The 27695-nt window shown below is 39.7% G+C and overlaps 1 protein-coding gene across 8 annotated transcripts in view; it reads left to right on the top strand.

The window, feature by feature from the left end:
• BRAF (B-Raf proto-oncogene, serine/threonine kinase) overlaps positions 1–27695 on the top strand; it is an 85513-nt gene that overhangs the window by 15512 nt on the left and 42306 nt on the right. For all 8 annotated transcript variants that reach the window (XR_013956584.1, XR_013956585.1, XR_013956586.1 and 5 more), the window contains exons 2-4: positions 174–275; positions 11411–11674; positions 27442–27545. Coding sequence is in view for 4 of the 8 variants with exons in the window: in XM_080615348.1 (XP_080471474.1) it covers positions 174–275; positions 11411–11674; positions 27442–27545 (470 nt within the window). In the remaining 4 variants the exon portion in view is untranslated. The remainder of the gene's footprint in view (positions 1–173; positions 276–11410; positions 11675–27441; positions 27546–27695) is intronic.

Raw genomic sequence — 27695 nt, 5'->3', positions numbered from 1 at the left:
CATATCACTGACAGTGGGTGAATAGGGTAGGTTTGTGCACTCTTTTAGTGATACTTAAAATACTTTTGTTATGGACTTCTGCTATTATGTGTCAAGAAAATGGGGTTTTGTTTTTTGTTTAAGAGCAAAATCTGTAGGCTCTTTTGATTTTAAAAATACTTTTTTTCTTTTAGGTGTGGAATATCAAACAGATGATTAAATTAACGCAAGAACATATAGAGGCACTGCTAGACAAATTTGGAGGAGAGCATAACCCACCATCGATATATTTAGAGGTAAGTTTACACTGAAATGAATGTGGTTAGATTAATGGTGTGTTATCTTAACATTATACGAAGCATCTTATGTTAAAATGGAGACTACCTGTAGTTAAAGAGAATGTTCTGCTTGTGTATTAGAAACTTAACTCTTTCCCTGGAGATAGAGAGGAGCTGTATGGGGTTCCTGATACATATCAGTAAGGCAAGATCAGTGGCATGATCTGATAGTTATGTTGGTGCAGTTGAAATGTCAAGTATCCTTTTTAGGTGCTGGGGGGAGGAAGATTATGTATAATAGAAATTGTCTCTTTGAAAAGTAATCGTGGAATCAAAAAAAATTAAAGAAATTAAGTTGTAGGGTGGAGTAATATCTTTAAGCTGAGTTTAATTTGTAAACTAACTAAAAATTAAATCTCTGTATTTTCATCACTCCAGATTCATGACATTTCATTGACATAAGATCATTAAGCGCTTAAAAAAGGACTGTATACATAAGTTTGATCTGTTGGGAATTGAATGGTATCACTTGCTCCAAACCTTGCCCTTTTCTTGATTCTCTCAAGTGCTGAAATAACTGGAGGTCAACCAATTTTCTTTTGTAGTCTTTTCAATTGTGATTGCTGCCTAAAGGCACTGGGTAATTAAAAATAAAGATATCATTATTTGAGGTACTTCTGGCTTTTATCTTGATATGTCAGAGCAGGGCACTAGCTTGATTGTACAAATGTTGACATAATGTCCTTAACAGTTAAGGTCAAATGAGGCCCTCTAGTTGCTTTACTTATTGCTAATGTGAAATGGGAATATTGAATGAGTAATAATCACTATTTAAACCGCTCAATGATATATTAACACACCTCTGTTTTTACATAAACCGGTTTGTTCCATAGGTGTTCCTAATATTGCCACATATATGTTGGTTTCATTAGATTGTATGTCAAACTTCAATAATGACAAGTTTAATATGTACTAAGTCTGGATTTTGGGTAGTGAAATCATTAGTTCATTACAGCTGCTTGTCGCTAGTATCTAAATTAAAACTGAGAGCCCCACACTGGAAGCTTTTTGATTATTCTATAGTTCAGTGATAGGGAAGTGGGCATTTACAGTCATAAATACATACCAGGAAGTGATTACAATCATGTAAAGAGTGTATTAAGTCTGAAATAGTCAGGGACTACAAATTATAAAGCTTAAAGTAGATTTGCAAGTTCAATGTTTCTATATGCTACTGAGATCAAACTGCCTCATCAACATGGTAGGGAGCCCCTGCAAGGTGGAGCGGGGTGTTCTTCTGCTGCATGAGTTCTGGTGGATCATGAAGGTCTTGTGAGAAGTAGTGCTGGTGCTGACTAGGGAGCAGTAACTCATTGGGAAGAAGATGGAAGTGACTTGGATTCTGCTTTTTCAGTTGAATTATCCCTTGAGACAATGGAGTCCTGCGAAGGAGCCCACCATCACTGAAATGCAAAGCCAGTGGATTAGTTTGCTATCCTGTTAGTAGCTTGAACTTGGTCATGATGAAGTCCGGTGAGCCCCAAAGGTGTGGTTAAGCATAGGGAAAGGGAGGAAGGAGCAAGAGCTTGCAGCTGTGTGCCAAGAACCTAGGAAAGGAGGTGAGAGAAGAGAGGAACTTTCTGTTTGGTCAATAGTTTAGACTAGATTATTCTCAAATGGACTGATTGAAGAGAAAGGTATAAATGCTGCAAACCTGATGTTATTAAATGTGTAGATTTCATGTGGTAGAACTCAATTGTGAAGGAAAGAAAAAGAAGAACTATATTACAGAGTAAATGAGACAGTAAGAAGCAAGATTATTGTTTACCCATGACTGTTCGTTTCAACCCAGTGAAGTTATCTAGTGTGTCTTGTGCCTTTCGCACTTTTTTTACTGCATTTGGCTTGGTCAAGAAGAGGGGTTGCTGTCTATTGTCAGAACTTACTTTGCAGCAATTTACCTGAATCTCATCTGTCACTGCTAGAATTAGTGTTTTGATTTTCTCTTTTCTTCTACCTGTCAGTAAAAGGTCCCAGAGCATCCCTGGTAGCAACATGGAAGGACAAAGCTGTATCTAAAAAGCTATGAAAGTAGTGTGATACGAAGTGTGGAAGAACACATTTGCTTCTAGGAAATGCAGAACTAAGAAAACATAGGAATTTTGATATGAATAGAAGTAACAGGAGAGCATGTAGAATACATATGAGTAGCTTAAGTAGTTCAATAGATGACTTGTCTGACATCTGTTAGAAATAGCTAACTCTGTATGTACAGAGCCGCTGAGCAATGTTGGGCCTGTTGCTCAAATTTCAGGCCTGGGCATCATCACTGATTTCTATACATGACCTCTTTTTCTCCACAGGCTTTCACATCTAGGCTGTGTCTATGGTCTGTGTACTGTCTCCAAAGTGCTTGAACAGGAAAGTAATGTAACTGATGCTCTGTCCATTGTCTTCTGACTTTTCTGGTTTTACTGAAGTCTCAATTCTGGCTGTAAGTGTAATATTGCTCTGCATTTACCCAGAATCTGTATGAGTAACCTTGCTAGTATGCTGCTTGGAGTGCATCATCTTTCCCTTTGTTTCCTTTGAATCATAGAATAGTTTGAGTTGGAAGGTGATTTTTAAAGGTCCCTTCCGCAGTGAGCATCCTCAACTAGGATGAGTTGCTCAAAGCACTGTACAGCCTGACCTTGAAAATTTCCAGGGATGGAGCATCTGCCATCTCTCTGGGCAACCTGTTCTCGTGTTGCACCACCACCCTCATAATAAAACATTTCTTCCTTATATCTAGTCTGAATCTACCCTCTTTCAGTTTAAAACCATTATCTCTTGTCCTATTGCAACAGCCCTGCTAAAAAGTGTCCCCCATATTTCTCATAAGCCTCCTGTAGGGTACTGGAAGGGTGCTATAAGATCTTCGCAGAGCCCTCTCTTCTCCAGACTGAACAAGCCCAACTTTTTCAGCCTTTCCTTGTAGAAAAGGTGCTCCATCCTTCTGATCATTTTTGTGACCTTCCTCTGAACTCACTCAAAGAATCCATGTCTTTCTTGTGCTGAGAACTCTAGAACTGGATGCAGTACTCCAAGTGGGGTCTTGGGAGAGTAGAAGAGAGGGGGGGGAAAAAATCACTTCCCTTCACCTGCTGATCATGGTTTTTTTGATCCAGCCCAGGATACAGTTGTCTTCCTGGGCTGCACCTTGCTGACTCAAGTCCAGCTTTTCATCCACGGGTACCCCAAGTGCTTTTCCCCAAGGCTGCTCTCAATCCCTTCATCCCCCAGGCTTGTTTTGATGCCGGTTTTAAAATCATTCTACTGCACTGATCTCTTTGCATCTTGCTTAAAATGTGAGGGACTCTTAAGGACTTCTGTAGATTGTGCCTGTTGATCACCTCTTGGGCACTATCAGCAAGCATGTTTTCTGCTTCTCTTAGCAAAAGTTGAAGTTAGCCAAAGCTAATTCCTAAGTTAAGTACATATGAACACTTTTGGTTTCACCCACATTGCCTTACACTGTTGTAAACATCTAGTTTTATTGTAATGCTTTCTGGCTTTTTGTTACACTCTGAAAAGCTTGACAGCTATCCGTCTATCTTTCAGTACAATAGAATTTGTTCAGTTCTTTTGTACTCTGCATAGCTTTTATATCTTTCATTTCTTATGCATCTTTCCTACCACTCATGTTCACAGCACTTGGAGTGTCCAGTATGCTGTCTCCTGGCCTGTGTTGGGGCTGCCAATGTAGACCTGTCCAGTACAGATGTAATTGAATCTGGCAACAAATTTGACTTTAGTTAAAAGTGGAAAGGAAGGGGTGGGGGAGCAGAAGCAGGTGTGGAAAAGCCAAATAATTGAACAGGAAAATTAATTCTGAAAATTGAGTATTAGAAGGATATAGTAAAATTATTTGTGCGTTGAATATAAAACATACGCCGTCATGTAAAAAATAAAAAGGAACTTAGCCTTAGTTACTGTTGCTTAAGAAAATAGAAGCTTTTGTTTCTGTGCTCGTCTGAGAGTGCAAAGACAAAAATTGGGGTATTTTGCAGATTTTTTCTTTTAGTTCTGGTGAGCATGTCAATGTGTTTTACATCAAAAGAGCTTTAAAACTGACAGCTGTTGTTGCAGCCATCATTTCAGGTTTCATCAGTTGACTGTGAAAGAGGAATGGATCTCTTGATTGATGTGTGCTATGTTGAGTTCAGCATATATTTAATTATTCCTGCAAGAAGGGGTTCTGGGATTCAGGGATATATCCATCTTCATCCATCGCTCCTCAGTGACGACCTTATAAAGGTGGCTGTAGAGCATGGGGAGCAGGGCCTGCAAGCCTAAGTGCTCTAGGAGTAGTAACCAGAGCTGCAGAGGGATTTCTGCGTGTTCTGTGTATAAGGTATAGGGGTAGGAAACAAAATGAACAGAAGAAAGAAAGGAACATTTGTCATTAATGACACAGTTTTCTTCTAATTGATATAATTAGTAATAGCTACAGGAATCTTATCAATGTTCTCTAATTTGATTACAAGAAAAAGTTTTCTGTTTGTTCCAGATGGAAGAAATAATGAATGTAGTAAGCAATGGCTGTACTAAAATCTAAAAATGGCTTGTAGCTAAAATTCTTTGGGCAATCCTAGTTCTTAACTTCTTCCATCCCCCGCGTGCGTGTATCTCGGATCTAACAGACCCCTGGAAATCACTGTCAAATGTTTGAAATAACTGCTTGACTCAGTAGATGTAGAAATATCATTAATAGCATTTTTCTTTTCTTCTGGAAAGGAGGCTGCAGGAGCTCCTAAATAGGTTTTACCACTCCTTTTGGAAGCACTCTGTATCACAGCAGCTGAAAACATCAATGGTTTCTGTCTTCCCACATAATTTCTTAGTGCGTTATATCTGTCCTTGAAGTGCTGTTTCCCAAAATACACAGTTTATGATTCACTGTGGAAAAACCCTTTTCGTAAGGGTTTGTCTAAGCATTATAAATATTGGAAATCTTTACTGCAGAGAAGTCTAATATTGTGATATGGGGAAAACCTGGGATTATGGTTAAAATAAGCAGTTGCATATTCTTCTAAAATGGATAAAAAAAAAGTACTGATGAAAAGGATAGCTTGAGTTTAAGAGAGGAGAATAAAGATCTGTGCATTGCAACTTAGTGTTCACAAAAAATGCTGTTTACAAACTAAAATGGGTTGTACAGATCCAGACTGGCCAAAAGCAGTCGGCTCAAACTTGGAATGGAGGTATCGTGCTTAAATGACTTAATCAGATTTGTTAGCGTTTGTAGGCTCCTAATGAGACTTTGTTCGGGGAGGCCTTACCTATTTAAACTTCCAAAATCCATTGTGTGTCCTTCTTGCCTCATAGTCATGTGTACAGTATTACCCACTAACATCTCATCTGTGAGAACTTAATTGAACAGTATGAGCCCATTTACATGTAAATAGTTCTTCATGTGGTGTAAGGTTGCATCCTGGACTTGTAGGTAACTTCATTTAACAGTAAGAAATAAGCTGCCTGAGTTTTTTTATTTCATTTTTTTTAATTCAAACTCCACACAAACCTAAGCAGTATACAAATGCGTAGATAGAATGATAGTGGTTTCAAAGTACATTTTAAAACAACTCAGCTTTCTAGTGCTGTCTTGAAGGGATCATCCTCTTTCCTGCTGGAACCAATTTAAAATGAGACTTGTGGCGGTAGAGGTATGTTTGTCCCCAGCTACTGTAATGATTTTTATTTTTCTCGTAGCTTTTTTGTTTCCTGGATTATTAAATGTATCTTACTCAAAGGCCTTGCTGTTGCCATGTTTGAGAGTTTGGTTGTTGAATTTCAGGAGGGTATTTAATTCTTTATTCCTGTATATCTGAAGAGTCCATGCAGGAGGTTAAATTAATTAATTACAGAAGATTACCTCTTTGCTGGTCTAAAGTATGCCTATTGAAACAGCAGGCAGATACAGTCTGAAATGGATCTTAGTGCTGAATCTCAGGTTGTTTCAGACTGTTTGTGGGATTCCAGGAAAATACCAAGTCTGGGTGCAGGCCCTGGGAAGTGTGGCAGCCCTCTGGGGAAATTCAGATTAATTTTTACCAGGCTCCTAACAGATGCTGATCAAGTGTGTTGGACCAAAACTGGAGTGTCTAAAGTTAGACTAAGAACAGATTTAGCAGTATTACTAAATGAAGAAATCCTGACGTACGTTACTGTCTATCTTCAGCTCCCGTTTAACTTAGTGGGATTTGCATTTGATCAACAGCCTAAAAGGTCAGACATCTTTTAAATAGAAACAGAATCTCAGTTTCAAAGAAGACCAGGAAACTATAGTTTAGGCTTTTAAGAGCCTTGCAATGTGTGGGTAATATCTAAAATTAATGAAGGGAAAGAAAATGGTAAACCCAGTTTATCTATTTGAGTTTAGACTGAGTTTCTAACCAGATGTGGTAGAGCGACAGGGAGAAGGAGAAGCCATATTTTGCTACTTGGTTTTGTACCAGCTTAATTAAAAAAAACACTCAAATATTTGACTTGTTGCTTTTTGTTTCCGTAGATGGTGTTACTAGAATGTGTAGCCTGGTTATGGCTCAAGAAAGCAAATGTCAAATATAATATCAAGAATATGTGATTATTTTTTTTTTAAAAAAATACGTATTTTGGAGAAAATCTCTTAACATCTTGTCGACAGAACTCTGGCACATCTGTAAGCATCATGTAAATTCTCTTGGCTTCTGAGGTCAGTTTTTATTTTGCCAATAGGTTGCAGCCTTTAAGGAGTAACTTTAAGTCTGTGTCTCCTGAGTGAGCAGCAGTTGCGTTATGGCGTGTATATAAGCATGCCAACTTTTAATGCTTTAGATGGACTTGGCAGCTTACCAGGCCTTTATACGTTTTGCTCGTTTGAAGCCTCAGGAGTATTCTTCCATGTGTTAGACTATATTATATGATACACATATATACTTAAATAACTTTTTGTTCTATTTTAGATGTACCAATTTTAATATTCAGTGTTTCATATATATGTTAAACTTTGAAATTCATACTAAATTGGTAGCCCTTTAGTGATCAGTAAAAATATTAGCTGAGGATAATATATGTTGTTTAAGACAGTCCTTTTTTGGCAACTAATAAACACTGGAGGAATTGAAGAACAGAAGCCTCATGATAAGAAGCAGCACAACAATCAGGATGAATGCAGCATGTTGCACCTGGGACAAGGTGTCCCTCAGTGCTGTAAGGTGGCATGAAGAGGGACCTGTCTACTCTACTTGTGTAACTGACTGCGCTGGGGTGCTGTTTAACATGGTGAAGAGAAGGCTAAGGAGGAACCTGCCAGGCTTTTGCAATCTGAAGAGAGGGATAGGCTTTTTTCAGACATGCACAGCAAAAGGGGAAGAGGCAACGCCACAGAGAGCATCAAGTGAATTTCATAAGAGAAAATTCTTCACCATGAGAGTGGGTTTTGAGCCCTGGACCAGGTTGACCAGAGGTTGTGGAGTGTCCATCCTTCAATACTCTAAAAACTTGCTTTGGCAAGACCCTAAGCAACCTGACAGAACTTAAAAATTACCTCTGTGTAAAAACCACTTTTTTAGTGTTTGCAGTAGATGACTTCCATGGATACCTTCCAACCCTTTTTTCTTCTTCCCTTTTTTTTTTTTTCCTCCTGTCATTCTATGTCAAGCTGAAAAAAAGATTTAAGTTTTCTTGTAGAACATTACTTAGTTCTTAATGGAGTGTGTAACTGAATGGATTTCATTCTAGATTTCATAAAGTTTCCTTCTGAAATGCCTTTAAGATCCTTAATTTAATGAATTGCTTGAATGTTCAGCTTCATCTTCATAGCGTGAATCCTGTATAAACTTAAAAATAAGGAGCTTTTTGGGTTCTTTTTGAAAAACAAGCTTAGAAAATTTGCCTTACAGTTGACTCAGAGGACCTTGACTGACTTGAAGTTTTGTGTAGTTCTTGATGCCTGTCTGCTAATATGGCCATGGTGCTGCAGGGCTCTATTGTAGATAAGCCAACTCTGCAGCATAATCTTTATTTTAGCTAGGAATACTTGGCATTACAACTTGCTATTGTAAAATTCTTTCAATTTAATTCTGTGGGACGGTTCTATATTTTGACTTTGTGCTGTTGGCTGTGTACGGTCTGTGGGTGCTAGTCATCAGCTGAAACCAGTGTCTCGCCAAAGTAGTTAATCTTTGAAAATGGGATTTTGTTGTTTCTTCTGTTGCTCCTTTTGTATAAAAATATTTTTTTAAAGATAAAAATGTATTTAAAGTCTACTGATGCATTTCTGGTTCCATTATATTTTATTGCAGGATCTTCTTGTAAGACACTGAGTAACAGTATAACACTTGAGAGCTTTTGTCTCCATAAAAAAGAGAGCTTTTCATGCCGAATTTAATGGTATGGAACCCAAAGCCAGCAGCAGCTCCCAGCTTTCCATGCTCATTGTTTATTCTCTTAAGATAAATCACTTGACTTGGAGTTTGCATTAGTGACAGATTAAGCTGCCAGTGTAAACATTGTAGGATTGAGTATTTTGAAAGACGTGTGTAATTTTGTGAAGGAACTAAGCCCACAAGTATCCGGAAGCAATGTAATGTTGCATGTGTTCAAATAATATTTTGCAATGTTCATGAGAAAAGGAAGTAAGTATTTAGAAAAGCATTGGCGAAATGGTAACAGTTTATGATTCTTAATTTTTGTTTACTGAAAATAATTCTTGACACATGGAGCTTTTTACTGGAATTTGCATGAGAAGTTGATCCTGAAAGCAGGAGAGAGACACTTATGTTACTGTACAGCCAAAAAATGTCATTATTTATAATTGGGTGACCTTTCAATTTACTTTTGACAGTAGAATTGGGCTACAGTGAATATGGTTTGGTTTAAAGCCTCCAAATTTGGAGTCTGTTTGTGAAATGCTAGAAATCCTCAGTTTAAAAGGAAACACTAAGTAGTTGTCAGTTTCCTGCAAGTAATCTCCATATATTGGAAACGGAGCCTTAAAATTTGGAATTTGAAATTTGTTATGTTCAGCACAATTCCTTGAAATGCTCTTTCTTAGTCCCCACTGTCAAATTATCATTCTGTTTGTTAACACTGTGGGGATGATGGCACAGATTTTGAACATAGGTTCATCCTGGGGGATGCTGAACCTTCATAAAAAGGCAGGGGCCAACCACTGTTTACTCAACAAAATCAGCCTGGGTTAGGTGAATTTACACACGCAACTGGAGAAATAAATCCATAGTATAATGTAGTATTTGTGGCAGCATTACTGATTGCTAATTACTTTTTTCCGCTTAACTTTTATGTACATATAGATATTATTTTTTTTGTTTGTTTTTTTCACTTGTAGACCCTTTAGACTTTTTGTTCAGTTCAGGTTGCCTATAACTTTAACAACATGTTATGCACAGAAAACTTGAGGAAAGCGAATTAAAATAAATACTATGTTTCTTTATCATAAATATCCTTTGTGGCATTGAAAATAGACAAAGCAGCTTGGCATAGATCTTGGTTGTGCTGCAGAGCTAAGTAGAAAATCCTGTTCCCTACTGCTTAGATACTGGGTTTGCAAGATCTTTGTTTCCTCATGTCTGTAAAGGTCTAACATGTGTTGTGGTTTAAGCCCCGGCTGTAAATTAGAACCACGCAGTCTACTTCCCCCCCCCACTCCCCAGAGGGATGGGGAGGAGAATCGAAAGAATGTAACTCCCACGGGTTGAGATAAGAACAGTCCACTAACTCAGGTATAACACAAATCACTACTGCTGCCACCAATAATAATAATGATAAGAGAAATAACAAGGGAAGAAAATACGATACCGCTCGCCGGAAAAGAGCCCGACCGAAAAGAGGACGTGCCCTTCCGGGTAGCTCCCAGTTACATCCCTGGGCATGACGTGCTGTGGTATGGAATACCTCTTTGGCTAGTTTGGGTCAGGCGTCCTGTCCCTCCTTCCTCCCGGCCCCTCCTCCTCCCTGGCAGAGCATGAGACTCACAAAGTCCTTGGTCAGTCTAAACATCAGTGTTATCAGCTCTTCCCAGGCCAAAAGTCAAAAACACAGTGCTGCAACAGCTACTAAGAAGGAGAAAAACTGACTGCTACTGCTGAACCCAGGACAACATGTCCTTGGTTAACACTGACATACTTATGTAGCATGAAACATACGCTCCTTAACTGACTCAGACTTTTTAAGACACTCTCTACTGACTTTCATGCTGAAGAAATAATTCTGATAATTACATACAAATAAAAATTTTCTTGTTATAAAGACAAAGTTGGTGGAAACAACATTTAAACAAAAATACATGCCGATTATATATTTGCAGTATAGAGCTTGGCAATAGCGTTTAACTTGGTGACATTTAATGAGAACTTAGTGTGCGAATTTAATATTACTGGATATTTGTTTATTTAACAAACTTGGTCCATGTGCAGTCAAGTTTTGTTAAAACTTTGTAGAAAATCAAATTAATCTCATACAGATGATGCATTCTTTCAAAGAATCACTGTTACATGTTTATAGATGACTTTGTAACAGGGCAAACATACATTAAGAGCAAACTTAGCTGTGTTGTAACTGAAAGAAAGTGTTTTGTACTATCTGGTATGAAAGGGACAGTGCCAGAAGTGAATAATGGTGAACAGTGAACTAGGTGAGCTCAGATACAGATAGTAAAAAGCAGATTTCAGCTTTCACTTAATTATTACGTTAGATGTGTTAGATGTATTTAGCTGTCATTCCAACAGAATGATAAATTTAGCTATAGCACGGTTAATTCAGCAGTGCAGCTGACAGCATTTGTTAAAGGCTGCTGTGGTCCTTAAAATGGCTTTGAATTAGACTGTTTAGTGCAGGTGCTTTGAAACTGTGACTTATGGTGTCTTTTATCCTGTTACCTGTTGTTTCTATTAAATAATGCTTTGTTGGTTCAGCAGGTTAAACATAAAGAGTTCAAAGCCATTTCTTCTTTGTATCCTACTGAAAAATTTCACCATAGAATTTTGTTCATATTGCTAAGAACTTTGAATTAGTTTAGAAAGTGTTTTGTTGCATGTTCATTCTGAATTTCCATTTATGTTTTTGTCTGAAGCTACTGCATCATTAAAACAGCTGCTCTTCGTTCACAGGCCTATGAAGAGTACACCAGCAAACTAGATGCTCTACAACAGAGAGAACAGCAGTTACTGGAATCCATGGGGAATGGAACTGATTTCTCTGTCTCCAGTTCAGCTTCAACAGACACAGTTGCATCATCTTCCTCCTCTAGCCTCTCTGTAGCACCTTCATCCCTTTCAGTTTATCAAAACCCTGCTGATATGTCACGGAATAACCCCAAGTCTCCACAGAAGCCTATTGTTAGAGTCTTCCTGCCCAATAAGCAAAGGACGGTGGTGAGTCAGATTCTGTTCACGTACTTGTAACCTCAGTATTTCCTGTATCTCTCTCCCTCTGTATGCAAAAGTTAATTTAGGAGCTGAAAAAATACCTGTGCGGAGGTTAAAGAAGTGGTACAATCATTATTTGTGCTCTGCCACATTCAGTTGTTTCGATCTTTTGAATGTTTTCTAGAGGGTTAACACAGATGTGTTAACAAAGATGTGTGTTACACCAACAGTACAGAATACAAGACTTTTAGAAGTTCTGCAACAATGAAGATACCTCAAAATTTAGGATTTTAGTAGTAGTATTTGTGAGTAAATTGGAAGGATACACTCTGGTCTGAGCAGCAGATAATACTTACTAATGGTTCAGCTTCAGCTCAGGGAGTGAGCTGACTTCTTTTTACTTCAGTTTTACACACAGCTTAGATCTAATTGCCTTGCTAAGTTGAACTTTTTTACAGACTTAATAAATTATCTCTGGTTTAGAGCTGGGAAATGATGCTTATAGGAACTCTTGAGTGTTGGGATTAGTGGCCTTGGAGCTGAAGTTTGTTTCTCTGAAACTTGAAGCAGTTCTCATCTTACTGAGAAGACCAGGAATTTCTTGTACAGTGACTCTTAACATATTTACTCTGTTTTCAGTATTTATTGATCCTACATGTAGTCTATTGAAAACTAAGGAAGTTTCAGAAGCAACCCCAGCTCAGAATTACAGCTTACAGTGCAGGTTTAGCTGCCAGTAGTCAGGCTACTAGCCTAAAAAGGACCCAGCAGTTTTCAGTGAATACTGACATTACTTGCTACGATAGACTTCCTTCATAGTCTCAGTGGATAGAGAAGTGCTGCACACTGCACACATCTTAGTCTTCCTTCATAACATCTGGCTTTAAAACCACACCTGTCCTGTCTTACTTGTACCATTAAATGTGCTGTTTGCTTATTGTAGCCATGATGGTAGTTTAGGGTTTCCAAGTATACAGAATAGTTTCTGATATGATGGGTTGAAGCAGGAAGAAGACTGCTTATGAAAATACAGGATAACTGCCATTAGGGCTTCACCTCCCATCCAATTCCCCATTCCATATGGCTGTTAAAGTATGGCTAAAATGCGTCCTTACAACCAGGTATGTAGCTGGGAGAAGAGAGATGCTGTGAAAGTTGCCGTGTTGCAACAAGCTTCCTCCACCCCAACCTTAACTGCTTTCAATTAGTATCTACTTCTGAAAGAAATCTTACTTAATATCACAATAATATTTTCAGTCTCTACTTCCAGCCACAGACCCACTTCAGGATGGGAGAAATCTTGTTGTATGTTAGGGAGTCTATTTTTATCTGGGAATGCAGTGACAGTTCTTATACTGACTTAATTTAAAGTGACTGAAATTAAGTTGGTAACAGAGAACCAACCTCCTTATTTGTCTCTGAAGCAGTCCCAGGTACTACAACAGCCTTCTGCTATTTGTTTAGAACTGTTAAAAATGCAGGAAATGGGGAGGAGGGGGGAATGCTTACATTTTTTACTAGCAACTGTCTTGTTGCTTCAGAGCTGTCTACATTTTTTGTTTATTAGTAGTATTGTTTGTGTGTAGGATCAAGCAGATACATCTGTTTGAATTGGCTCCAGTTAGAAATGTAATGTGAGAAAACTGATGGAGTACTGTCGTGGTTTTCCCCAGCCGGCAACACAGAACCGTGTAGCCACTCACTCACTCCCCCCCCCTTCCTCCCCCTGCTTCCGGAGGGATGGGGAGGAGAACCAAAAGAATGTAACTCCCATGGGTTGAGATAAGAGCAGTCCAGTAACTAAGGTATGACACAAACCACTACTGCTACCACCAATAATAATAATGATAATGGAGATAACAAGGGAAGAGAACGCAACCGCTCACCACCCGCTGACCGATACCCAGCCCAACCTGAGCAGTGATCTAGCCCTTCTGGGTAACTGCCCCGAGTTTATATACTGGTCATGACATGCTGTGGTATGGAATACCTCTTTGGCTATTTTGGGTCAGGTGTCTTGTCTCTGCTTCCTCGTGGCTTCCCCTCCTCCCTGGCAGAGCATGAGACTGAGAAAGTCCCTGGTCAGAGTAAACATTACTCAGCAACAACTTAAAAACATCGGTGTTATCAGTGCTGTTCCCATGCTGAAAGTCAAAAACACAGCACTGCACCAGCTACTAAGAAAGAGAAAAATGTCTGCTACTGCTGAACTCAGGAGAAGTACAAAGAAATGAGACCATATTGATCGGTGTAAGTAATTTGAGTGCATATTTAGGGTAACTGATGTCAAGTTTTTTTGTATGTGTCATGGTAAAGCACGGTGTTGAATAAAGCTTCTCCTAATGTAGGAAAAGATGAGTAGGTGCTTCCTTGGAAGCCTAGCCAGTATGTGGTAGACTCTACAGCTGCTGACCAGTTAGCAGTTGGAAGTCAGCACCTTGGTTGAGCCAGTGACAGAGCACGATTAGAACATAACTTTTTTTGAAAGCAAAACCAGGTAGCTAGCTTGGTTAGTTGGAGTGGAATTGATGAATATGTAGCATCAGAAATTGAAGATTGTTTTCCCTCTCTAGTCAGCCTGAGAAGGGATGAAGAGATATTTCCTTCACTGAACAATCTCTTAAAAAAGATATTGTTTGCTGTTCTCTGCTGGGGGAAAATGTTTGTCCCCTATAATACAAAGAGATAAATGTCTGAAATACTTAGACTTCCTCTTTCCTCAGTGGCGTTGTTCAACTGGCAAGTTAAGTGTCCTTTGGAAGAAGCTTTCTGTATAGATGTGCCCAGGATAAGTCTGTGCGGGTGTGTTTGTTTTGTTGTGTTCTAGGCCAGAGAGAAAGATGTTGAACTAATAAAATTGCAAGATGGTTAAATTCAACCTGAGGCCATCAGTTGTTTTGCAGAACAAAATGATGAGACTTATCCAAACTGTGGGTGGGAGAATTTAGGGAAAAATTAGTTTAGAGCTTATTTGGGTTAGGAATCTAAATGGCTGTGGGGTGGATAGTAACAAACCTGCTAATTAAGGGAGAGCTTCTGGATGGGAGAGGGATGTAAGGCCTGACCTTGAGTTGGCTGTTAGAAGTCCCAGAGATTTAGATGCTGAGACTTGGGGTTTGGTGGGAGGGAGATAGTCCAGAATGGGAAGTGAATGATAGTGTGTCAGCATAAAAGCAAAGTTGACATTTACTGGTGAGATTTCTGAGAGAGTGCATGGAGCCAGAAGAAAATGCAGCCTTGTGGAATCCTTAGATAATTGTGTTGCGGACTAGGGCGTTTGGTTTTTTTTTTCGAATGATGTGATTATATGTTTGAAGGTCCCAGCAGAGAGAGAAAAGAGGCAGAAGATGACACTCATACAAATGAACAGGAGGAGACACATAGCTGGGTGTTGGGAAGGGGCAGTAATTAAGGGAGAATGAGGATTAGCAATTGATCAGAGGTATGGAAAGAAGCCATTAAAGATCAAAACAGGGTAACTTCCGTTTAATGTAAAAGGCAGAAAACTGGGAGAAGTTGAAAATGAACTGAAGGAGCTCCAGGTAATGAGCTTAAATGGCTCATTCCATTTATTCCATTTATTTATCCATATCATCCCAGATTACTGGAATACGGTGTTTGTATATGGGATGAGATTTAAGCCTTTTTGCGTGTTGCTTCTAGTTGTGTGATTATTTTTTCTCCTTCTTTGAATGTTTGGGGGGTTGTTTTTTGAGTACCTGAATAAAGTATGTTTTGCATGTCTTTAGGACTTCCAGTTTTAAACTGGTAGGCTTGGGATAGGGGAAAAATGCCCATTTGCAATTGCAAGGTCTATTCTAATTTTTGCCTTTCTCTGTAAAAGTTGACAGAACAGCTAAAATTATTTTTCAGTGTCAGCTATTAGATTGCTTGGGTACTGTAGACCTTACGACAGGTTTCCTGTGGCATGTAAGTTGTGGCTGGCCCCTTGCAATGAAGTGTTCTGAGACCCTGAACGGAACATACATTTTGTGGATGTATCCGTGGTGTCTCTATTGCAGTGAAAGAGTACAAGAATAGGGCAGGCACATGTAATATTTTCCCCAACTCCTCTTCCAAATTTGAGCTATTTCTCATTGAGGAATTTTATAAGTTTAAGCATTTTCTAATTGGAAACCCTCTGTCCAGTTTCTATTAAACCCACGCTATGGATACTAGAAATTTGTGTCTTGTGGTATGGAATTCCACAGGCATGATTCTGTGTGGTGTGAGTAATCATATTCTGTGTTGTCTTTAAATCTGCCACATGCTAGCTCTCTTTTTAATATATATACACTTACATGTTTACTTTCTTTCTTATACTGAAGGAAATAAAGGCTTCTGAGAAAAGCCATTTAATAGAAGGCCTGGTACAAAACCAAATAGCTAAAACTAGTCATAACTATTTAGAGGAACAATACTAGGTTTCTGATGTAGTGAAGTGTCAATGGTTTAAGCCCATCAGGTAACTTGGAACCATGAAGCAGCTCCCTCCTCCCCTTTTCCTCCCACTCTGGGTGGAAATGGGGAGAAGAATTGAAAGAACATAAACCCCACAGGTTGAGATAAGAACAGTCCACTAAGGTATAACACACAGCTACTACTACTAATAATAATAGTAAGGGAAATCACAAGGAGAGAGAATATAAACCCAAAACAAATAAATGCAAGTGATACACAATACAATTGCTCACCACCTGCCAAGTGATACCCGGCCCAACCTGAGCAGTGATCTGGGCCTTCTGGGTAACTCCTCCCAGTTTATGTACTGGGCACGATGTGCTGTGGTATGGAATACCCCTTTGGCTAGTTTGGGTCAGGTGTCCTGTCTCTGCTTCCTCCTGGCTTTCTGTGCCCCTCCTCACTGGCAGAGCATGAGACCGAAAAGTCCTTGGTCAGGGTAAGTGCTACTTAGCAACAACTAAACATTGATGTGTTATCAGCGTTGTTCTCAGACTAAAGCCAAAACTCAGCACTGTGCCATCTACTAAGAAGAAAAATACTCCAGCTGAAACCAGGACATGAAGTCTAACAGGAAAGAAGAGAATATGGCAAGGGTGCTTCTAACTCAAGTTCTTTATGAACAAGATCATGTATATATTTTGTTTGATATTAGCAGCCTTAAAGGATTTTGATTACCTAAGAAGTCTCTTCCAGCCAAGCACATTCAGTGTGGGAAGAAACAGTCTGAAAGCAAATTAGCTGTCCTGAATGATGGAGTATGAGAAGTTAGAAGTTGCTCTTGATCTGTACATAGCCTGGTGCTGCCTGCGACACACTACTAGCTTCTAGAGAAAATGTTTGCTTTGTGTTTTCTGTCCTTATTGGTCGAGTGGCTGTAAGGATGGGAAGGAGGCTGCTGCTCTGCTCAGGAAATTTATAGTGGGACCTCTTGCAGCTCCAGTGCTTGGTGTCTTTTTGTGGGCATGAGCAAGGAGTAGATTTGATCATTTTGAATTTCATTTCTGTTCAGTGGTGGTCTGAGTAGCCAGTGGAGGAGGGGAGGAAGAGTAGCCGGTGCTGGTCCTACTTTGGGAAAGCTTGGTGGCCTCCAAGTACTTCAGGTTGTCTGCACAGTTTCAGTAGGATCAGATCATTGTGTGGTTTTTACCCACCATGAAGTCTAAAAGCTTCCTACAGCAGCTTCTAAACCAAATGAAATATGTCGTTTGTTTGTTTTGTTTTGTTTTTTAATTTCCCTTCTATATTCAGCTCTAGATTGTGTGTGGGGTTTGGCATTCTTTGTTTTTTCTTTAAGAGTAATTAGAAGCGAGCTGTGTAGAAACTCAGCATGAATTTGGGCCAGTGAAGCTCTTCTCCACTTTAAGTGTTGGTATGCTTCATGTAAGTGTCATAGTTACATATGTATTAGAAAGTTAATGAAAGTTCTCAAACTGCAAATGTGAGACACGGGGTTTTTTTTAAAGGGAGAATATCTCTTTTTAAGGCTTACAGAAACTAACCAGGATTGTGAATGCTGTGCATGAGGACAACACCTATTTCAGGTTTCTCACCCTTGTCACACCTTGATTAATTAGTACATCTGCCTTTTAATTAGGCAACCAATCATGTGGTCTTCTCTGCAGTCATGAAGACTGGAAGAATTGGGTATTTTTACCCTACCGAAATTCTTAGCATGTATTAATTCATCATGCATGCCTAACTGGAATCCTTCAAATGTTCTGGCTTTAAGTCTGGTACTCGATGCATTTCTTGTGTCTTAAGATTTGCATCTTCCTTTCTGCAGTTTATGCTGTGACTTTGTGCCTTAAGCTTCCTGAGTAGTAAGCATTGGATTTCTGTAGGCATTCAAGCTGTCCTACCAGTTTCACCTGTCATAAGGAAAATCAAGAGAGGGAATGTTCAGGCAGGTGAATGAACTAGTTTCTTGCTTTTAATTACACACCTGGTTTAACATGATTAGTTTTTTCTAATCAGACAATTAAAAAATAACTATGTCGTATCAAACATGCAGCAGAAATTGAGTTTACTTGTAGCCTGTGCCAATGGATGCTTGCTGAATGTATCTGCATGCTTTGGAATTTTATGCATCATATGAGCAGACAGGTAACATACAGCATTTACTTTTAAGAGAAATTCGCTTCATACCTTGGGGTTTTTTTAAGTACTTGGATCATCTGAGAGAGTTACTGGCCTATCTAGTCTGTTGCTGAAAGGCAAAATCAAATTAGAGACAAGGTATCAGTTTTGATTGAGAAGAAATTTAACTATGGAACACCTCCTTTAGCCTGTCAATAAGCAAATGAAATTTTATTACGTCACAGAAGTTGTACAATGGAATAGCTACTATGACTAGTCCTTTCATGTTTAGGTGTCGTAGTTTAAGCCCAGCCGGTAACTCAGGACCACATAGCCACTTGCTCACTCCCCCACTTTTCCCTCCCCCCCACTCCTGGAGGGATGGGGAGGAGAATCAAAAGAATGTAAGTCCCCTGGACTGAGATAAGAGCAGTCCAGTAACTACAGTATAACACAAACTCACTACTGCTACCACCAATAATAATAATGATAAGGGAAATAACAAGGGGAAAGAATACAGCTGCTCACCACCTGCTGACCGATACCCAGCCCGACCTGAGCAGTGATCTAGCCCTTCTGGGTAACTGCCCCGAGTTCATATACTGGTCGTGATGTGCTGTGGTATGGAATACCTCTTTGGCTATTTTGGGTCAGGTGTCCTGTCTCTGCTTCCTCCCGGCTTCCCCTCTTCCCTGGCAGAGCATGAGACTGAGAAAGTCCCTGGTCAGAGTAAACATTACTTAACACTGATGTTTTTAAGTTGTTGCTGTCAGCATTGTTCCCATGCTGAAAGTCACAAACACAAGCACTGCACCAGCTACTAAGAAAGAGAAAAATGACTGCTACTGCTGAACCCAGGACATTAGGAAAGCCTGAAGGATGTGTCTTTGAGAGGTGTTTAGTAAAGCAAGGTGAGCAGCAGTGCTACAGCAGACTGTACTGGGATCTGGCTTAAGTGAAGTTAATTTTCTTCACAGCAGCTCCTACAGTTCTGCTTTAGACTGGTGACCAAAACAGTGCTGATTCCTGAGCAGTGCTTGCCCAGAGTCAGGGCCTTCCCCGTTTCCCACTGCCCCTCGAGCAAGTGGGCTGAGGAGGGGACACAGCAGGGACAACTGATTGCAACTGACCAAAGTGATATTTCATTGTGTATAACATCATCCTCTGCAATAAAACAGAGCGGAGGTTTTTTTCCACGGTTGCTGTTGCTTAGAGGCTGGCTGGGCATCAGTCTGCTGGTGATGAGTGATTGCTTCTGCATCACTAGGAATTTGTTCTTTTTCCCTTCTTCTTTTTCTTTTTTTTTTTTTTTTTTTTTCCTTCACTTACTGAATTATCTTTATCTCAACCCAGGAGTTTTCTTGCTTTCATCCTTCCAGTTACCTTCCCCCATCCCACTGAGTGAGGAAGCAGCTGGGTGGTGCTTAGCTGCTTGCCAGTTTTAACCCACCACACAGGCTAAACTCGATGTTGGATAAATTCAAAGTAGTATGTGTTGAAGAGAAAGTAATTTAATCTACTTCAATTTTATTGACACACAGTCTTAGATTGCAAAGTCAAACAATATTGAAAGCTTGCTATTATAAAATGGCTTGTCATCTGGAATGCCTCGTGCAACATTGATTGCTACTTTTTAACAGTGTTCCTGAAGTAGGGAGAGCTTAGTGATTTCCTAAGAGATGGAAAGTGTGTCTGTAGGAAGTAATGAATGATAGAAGAAAATACTCTTTGGCGTGTGTTTCCTTTACCTTATGATATGCTAGGCAGGCACTCAGTGAAATAGAATGCAAGTCACAAATCTGAAAAGAATCAGAATAAATGTTTTAATTTCATGTCTGGTAGGTCATGCTTAAATTCATGGCTTCTTGTGTTGCTTAAGCAAACTAACCAACCAAAGCTTTAATATTTGTAGAGAACGTGTATACTACCTAGAGATGAAAGTATGTGTTTTTAGGATCAGTTGCAACAGTTTAGGGAGGGATGTAAATTTTAGCCCTTCTGCAGTACAGTTTCTTGCTTCTGTGCCTTTAAAGCATGTGAGTGTGATCATACTACACAAGTGGACTCTGGAGCTGACCTATATGAGTTGTTTAAACTACTTTGTAACTTAAATTTCTAATGTGTGTGGGTTTTGGAGAGCAGCCAGCTGACCGTTTTGTCACTTGAACAGAAAACTTAAAGGTCCTGGGTTTTGATTCGCATATAGTGGCTATGGATATTTTTCTAAATGAGCATTTCTCTCAAGCCTGAAGTCTAAAGCTGTATTTTTCCACTCTTTGATTAGTGGGTCTACTATCACCTTAACAATGATCAGTGCTCTTCTGAATGCAGTTTGGGAGATGTCCCTCAAAAGGTTGAAAAATGATAGTATGTGGAGGCTGCTGTTGACTAGGCACAGCAGGTTTGATCCAGTGTGGTTTAGTGATGGTATACTCTTGAGGTAAATGAGACCATTGTGTTCTACAAATGAGTACCCCTTGATTGTGTTGGAGGTTCGAGTGGGTGCTGGTAACTGATGTCTTTGCAAGTTAAATGGGATGCATTTGATGGAATGGCAACAGCTTTGTAAAATGGGTAAATTCTGTTTAACTTCCCTTGGAAACAAGATTTAATGAAGTGGAATTGTCTCCCATTTGTCTTACTAATGTGCTCCATTAAGAATGTATATTCTTAAATGCTGCTTTCTCCTGGAAAGTGGCTGATTTGGTTAAACATCCATCTGTGATACCTAAGATGGAAAAAGTAAATGTGGATCTCATGTGTAGACTTCTTACCATAAAACCTAACATGTCGGAAGGCAAAACTAGTTACTTGGGAAAAAGACAGCTTAGCTTATTTCTGTCCCAAAACACTGAGTTCTGAGAGCACATTGCTGGCATTTTTCAGTCTCGTGTAGGTACTGGGATAGGAGAAGGTGTGATCTTTCAAGGTGTATGTGTTGAAGTAAGTAAATCAGTACTTAGAAGTGCTAATTCAAAGTACATATTACTTGGAATATTCTTAGTATTGTACCTAATACTCTGTTTAACAGTCTAGAATTTTTCTGAAGCTCTAAATTATGTTACTCATACCATGCATGCGTGCATACATACCACTTGGCTAAAGTGAGCTGAACTGCAGTGCTAAGCTGAGGAAAAAATTGAACCAGCTGACTGTGAGAAGTATAACACTACATACTCAAAGCTGTTCAGCCTCTCCACTTTCAGAGAACACCTTTGTGTTGATTTTTGAAGTGCTTCTCAGACTCTTCAGTCTCTTTATTGCTGTAAGATACTAGAAACTGCACTGGTGTAAGGAAGTGTGTTTAACTTACTGAGACTATGCCAGTTTCTGCTCTGATGGTAGAAAAGTGATGTAAGAGTTATTTAGGGATGTAGCCCTGAATTTCTTACTGAGTTGGGAATGACCTGATTTACAGAAATAAATGATATATTATGCATTGCTTAAATATGTGTGGCTGCAATACTAAATATATGTATCAGTGATTTGTTATGAATACTTATTTTCCATAGAAATAGCTTACGTGATTGAAAGAAATGAGAAAAGTGCTATAGTTATGTTTGATCTGTCTACATAGTAAGACTCTGCTTAGAGAATTTTTGGAATCTGCAATAATTTTCATTTGTTTCCTTGGGACTTCACATTTGCAAAGTTGAACATGTGGTTTGGTCTTTTCCTGAATAACTACTTACCTGATGCAAGATGCACAAATAAATTACTACCTCTGGCATATTATTAAGCTGCATACCGAGCACATCTTACAGTCCGTATTGGCAGCTTCTCTACTATTCCTTAGTATTGTATAGCCGTAATCTTTCATGCTTTTCTCATTTGAATATTTTTTGCTGAATAAACTTTCAAAATGTTACACAAACCTAAACGTTTTCTGATCTACAAATCTTAGGTGTATAAGTAACTTTAAAAGAAAATCGTTAGCAATTACAATTTAGGAACAGATCCAGCTAATTCAGTAGCATGAATTTCTAGGTGATAATTGTTATGAAATATATTTAGATTCTTAGTTATAAACCAGAGGGATCAAAAGGCGCATGGATGTGGGCAAAATGGGTTTGAAATAATACTAAGCATTCTTTGTTTCAGTAAGATGCAAATTTTGTTCAGTTTACTGGATTACGATCACAAGGGCGCATTTTTTCATAGGATCATATAATGATTTGAGTTGGAAGGGACCTTAAAGCTCATCCAGTTCCAGCCCCCTGCCACAGACAGGGACACCTTCCACTAGACCAGGTCGCTTCAATCCCCATCCAACCTGTCCTTGAACACTGCCAGGGATGGGGCACCCACAGCTTCTCTGGGCAACCTGTGCCAGTGCCTCACCACCCTCATAGTGAAGAACTTCTTTCCAGTATCTAATTTAAATTTCCCGTCTTCCAGTTTAAAGCCATTTCTCCTTGTCCTGTCGCTACATGTGCTTGTAAAAAGTCCCTTTCCAGACTTCTTGTAGGCCCCTTTTAGGTACTGGAAGCTGCTCTAAGGTCTCCACTGAGCCTTCTTTTCTCCAGGCTGAGCAAACCCAACTCTCTCAGCCCTGTCTCTGTAGTAGAGGTGCTCCATTCCTCTGAACATCTTCGTGGCCTTCTCTGGACTTGCTTGAGCAGGTCCATGCCCTTGTTATGTTGGGGGCCCTAGGGCTGAAAACAGGACTGCTGGTGGGATCTCAAGAGGAACCGATTCTGTCAAAAATGCCAATGTGTTTTGGTTAATATGTTCTGAGGGAATCCTGTCAATGCTCTTGATGGAATTGATAAACCCAGTTTGGTGCTCGCCTGCCTGCTGTGCTGGAGCTGTTGGCTCCTGGCAGGCACCCAGGGGCTCAGTGGGCTGGAACACTGCACTGTGCTGGGGTTCCTGCTCCGCCATGCTGCAGGGCCCTCCCTCCAGCTGGGGTGAGTAGGAGGCTGTCCTGACAATCCTGCTTCAAGGGAGCCTGTCTGCTAGCAGGGAAGAAAAAAACTTGTTCTTTGTTTTGTTTTCTTTCTTAAGATTGAGTTGCTTTCCAAATCAGTTGTTTGGAGCAGGATTTTTTGTTAGCTTTGCCATGATTTGGGTGTGAGAAGAGAACGAGGTGGGGGGAAAGAGAGGCTTTTAGAGGGGATGCTTTGCAGGGTGGGATTTCTGCTTTGTAGCAGGTGCTGATAGGGTCTGAAGGAGGGTGCTGGAGGGACTGTATGCACAGATGGTGATAGACCGTACTGTACCAGTCTGAGAAAATGATTAATCAGTACTACAGGGATTTATTCTGGTATTTAGTTAGTTTAATTTAGCCTTATGTTTCTCTGCTCAGGAGTTCTGTAAGAGAACGTTCTAAATGTGATGCTGATTCAGGGTCCTGGTGATTTTTGAAAGTAATCAAAACAGTTCCCTAACTGGTTTTTTTGGTGGTTTTTGGTGTTGGTTTTTTTTGTTTTTTTTCTTTTTGGACCTTGTTGCAAATGGCAATGAAGAGAACAAATGTTCTATCTATGTTTGTATTGTAAGTTGCATAAATACGGCTCAGACTTTAATTAAGGGGACTTGGGGAAGTAATACTGAAAAATAGCAAATTATAAGTGAGCAAGATGCTTAATGCATGTTTTTCATAGTCCTGTTGCACTTGCATGGCTGTAGGCAACCTTCACTGATACTTTCCAAGTTTTGAGAACTTGCCTTTCTGATTTTATTAATCTCATAAATGGAAGCCCATAACTTCACTAATCTTTTTTGTTTTCAGCAAAATTAAAAGAAAAAAATCAGCTGAAGTGGCATTATTTAAACCAGTGTAATTCATTAGTAGAGCTGGAACTTCTAGGCTCCTGATGCAGATCTTTGCTTTGTGAGGTACTGGAGCATGTTGTTCCTCTTTGTTGAGGAGCAGTGCTGGAGGAAGAAAATACCTTCCAGTGAGCACAAGGCTCCTTCTCTTTTTCTCTTCTTCCTTTGTTTAATGTTAGTCATCATTCACTGCTTGCTTTTCCTCCTTGTCCTGTTCTGTTCCTTCACCCGGGTCTAGATTTTAATACCCTAGTTTCTTTTAGTCCTTACTGTCTTGAAGTTTTCTCTCCCCTCTGTACTTGGTTCTAGCACTTCTCATAGGCATTCCCTGTGGGGCTTCTTATCCAAAAAGAGCAATCTTTTCTCCTAATCACAGTGCGAAAGCTTTATAATCAGAATGTGATTGCCTCCCCAGCTCCCCCTATGTCATAGGGAGTCATTGTATCATTGTTTCCTGCCCTCTGCCTCATTTTGCTCTTCAGTCTTCCCTCTATCCTGCTTACTTGTTTCCCACCAACCTGCTGGTGGTGATGCCCTCTTCCAGTATACACATGCAGTATACACATGCATTCCCTGGTCAGTGCTTAAGTTTGTCCTGCTTCTTTTCTGTCATTTCTCCTTCATGCCCAGCCATTTTCCTGGCTCTCTTCATGTTCCCGCTCCTCCACGGTCTGTTTGTTATCCTCCCAGTATCTGAATTTCTTCTTTCACTGTGGATATCAGTGGTGAAGTAACTGAGGTTGCTGGAAAGGTAGACCTGAAATGTCTGTGAGGGCTCTACCTCAATCCAGCAGGAGCTGTAAGGAAAGATAGCCTTGAGCCAAAGAACACTTGTTTGCTCTTCGAAATTGCTCATTGGACCTGATGTGTGTGGGAGGTTGGAGCACACCTCTGAAATCCTCCGAGATTTTACTCAAATTCTTAAATATTTATTCTATTTATAAATATGTATGTTGGAGGCAGGGAGAACTTGTCAGCTGACACTGAGGGGACACCAGGTTCTCTTAGGGATCCTTGGCAGAATGATGATTGCATTAAGTTGTAGTTACAATTAGAGCTTTGTTTTCTTAACAGGATATTGTGATTAGTATAGCACAGAACTTCTGCCAATCAGAATTAATGTTATACAATTTATAAGTGGAGTAATACAGAATTTATATTATAACATAATTTCGAATCAGCTGGACCCTCTGCAGATCAAGCCAAATCTTTACTACATGATTTGCTGGATCAATATAACTATCATAATCTGGACTCATATAATATGTAATTCTCTTAATCCTCAGAGGAAGCAGAAGATGATGGAGGCATCCCTTGCACTGGCTGGTCCTGAGTCTCACTGTCCAGGAGCAGGTCTGATCCAAATTCCTGTCTTATGACTGGTGCCTGCTCGGTTTTATAGACAGTGCTCTGGGTGCTGTTAAGCTTCCTTGTTCTGTGGCAGGGCCACCATTCCCCCCTGGTGGCCTTGGGTGCCTGGAACTTTCAAGGCCAGCAAGGGATGGAATACTCAGCTTGGCATCCAAGAACCTTGAGGCTAAGGGAGGGAAAGTTTGGTATGTCTGTTTGGTTCACAAGACTTTTAGAGCCTGATAATGAGGGGAAAGAGAATAAATACATTACCCACTTGGCCACAGAGAATGGCTGCTTGCCTCATAAAATCATGCTGGTTGTGCTAACCGCATTGCCAGGGGTTGGGAGCAGCGGGTACCAGTCACAGAAGGACACTATGAACAGTTGTTTTCAGTGTGAACCAACCTAGTTTGGTAGAGACTTAACAGAGGACTGAGTTTTACAATGGAAAGTTGTTGACGACACTGAAAATAATAGATGCACCCAGCCTCCCTCTTAATACCAGTGACAGGTATTAGTAACAATTAAGGATGTCTTATGCTGGAGGGATGACCTACAAGTGAGTGAAAGCCACAGCGTTAACTTCTAGGATGGGAAGAAGTTATATTAATGAAAAGATGCACTAAGAAGTAATGGAATGTGTAAAACAAAGTCACTTAAGGCTCAATATCTAGGCTGTAAAGCAGTATGCTATAGGAGGTTTAGAATTAGTAGAAATTCTCTTTTTTAGATGTTTATGTGTTGACCAGATGAAATGCACAAATATCCTGTAAGAAGCGTTTTCTTATTAATAGGAGCAATATTGTGAAGCAAGATAATCCTTTAATTTGTCTCTTCTCAGAAGAGCATACGTTGGAGTTCTGGAAATGCAATATATAGTGTAACCTCAAGTGGTGTTCACAAAGCTGCTTGAAATAGACTGCTGCTTCTCACTGTCACCCTTAAGTAGGACATAGGGCCCCTAAATACCCATGGAAAATGAAGTGCAAGGAGCAAAAGCTAGGCTCCTGTCCAAAGCCAGTTGAAGCTGATTAAGAGACTGCTTTTGGCTACCAAGGGCTCTGGTTTAGGCCACTAGCAAGCTAGAATTAAGTCTCGGGTGTTCAGACAGACTTTTTTGGTTAGTTGAGTCTGTGGGGTTTTCTTTTGATTCATGTTTGAGGTGCTGTCCATGATTACAGCAGATGTCCCAGTGTGTATACCACCTAAAGCATTACATATTTTCACTCTTGAGTTCTAGAAATAGTAAGTGGGTAATACTCGACACCTTAACTACACTTAATCACTAGATTATGTATTGTTCTGGTTTTATGGCTTGGCGCTATACACTGTTAAGTCACAGATATACCTAGAGATGATACATTTATTCCTGTAAGATATGCCTACAGGTAGAATAGAGGCAAGGAAAATACCTTTACTTTTCAAAGTTCGCAGTTCTTTGGCTAGTTTTAGTGTGCTTCTCCATTCTTTCCATGCTGCTAGGTATTTAAACTTTTCAAACAATGAAACAGAAGAAAGGAGTATGTTTTCCCAACAGAGGAAGTGTCTGTGGAGTTGCAAATATAAGTTAAAGTGAGAGGTGATGGTCTGCCTGACTCAGATGATTGTTTTACTTGTTTGCATGCTTATCTTCTCTTTCAGAAATAGAAAACAAAATGTTTGCATTTTATCCTAATGTTTTTTTGAGTGCAGTCCAACTTAGTTCTTTCGTTTTAATTCCTTGGCATGTTTCCTCACTTAATTTTACAGCTCGGCCTGAACTTTTTATAGAAGTATGTAGTTATTAGCTATCTGCATGCTGTGTCTCCACCTTCTTCAAGTTGAGAAGAGTTGGCAAGTCACTTTTGGAGTTGGATCAAGATTTCATGCTAGATGTTAGTAGAAATGTAAAGCTTGTTTTCTTTCTAGCTGAGCTAAATTGCGTATATACTATTCACCAATAAAACTGTCCACAGTAGAAAAAGAGTCTGAAAAACTCTTACCTAGCATTCTGTAAAGAATCATGAAAAGTGGGGTTTAGCACTTGGAGGTCAAAATGTTTGTGTCAATATGGGGGAATAAATTGGAACTTGTTTTAATGAATTTCTTTTCTTTTTGACCTCTAGGTTCCAGCAAGATGTGGAGTGACAGTCCGAGACAGCCTAAAGAAAGCTCTGATGATGAGAGGTCTTATTCCAGAGTGCTGTGCTGTTTACAGAATACAAGATGGGTATGGTTTGTGGGTGATGGTTTTGCTCATAGAATCTCTTTTGGAGTTACCCAGTATGTCTGATTTTACCCAACACTGTGGAAGTTGTTTTCAGAGTTCAGAATAATAGGATACTTCGCACTGAAACAACTTGTGCCTTGAAGATATGTC

This window comes from Psittacula echo (genome assembly GCF_963264785.1).
Source record: "Psittacula echo genome assembly, chromosome: 1".
Lineage (NCBI taxonomy): Eukaryota > Metazoa > Chordata > Aves > Psittaciformes > Psittacidae > Psittacula > Psittacula echo.
Note: the sequence above shows the minus strand (reverse complement) of the source record. Positions and strands in the feature narration are given on the sequence as shown.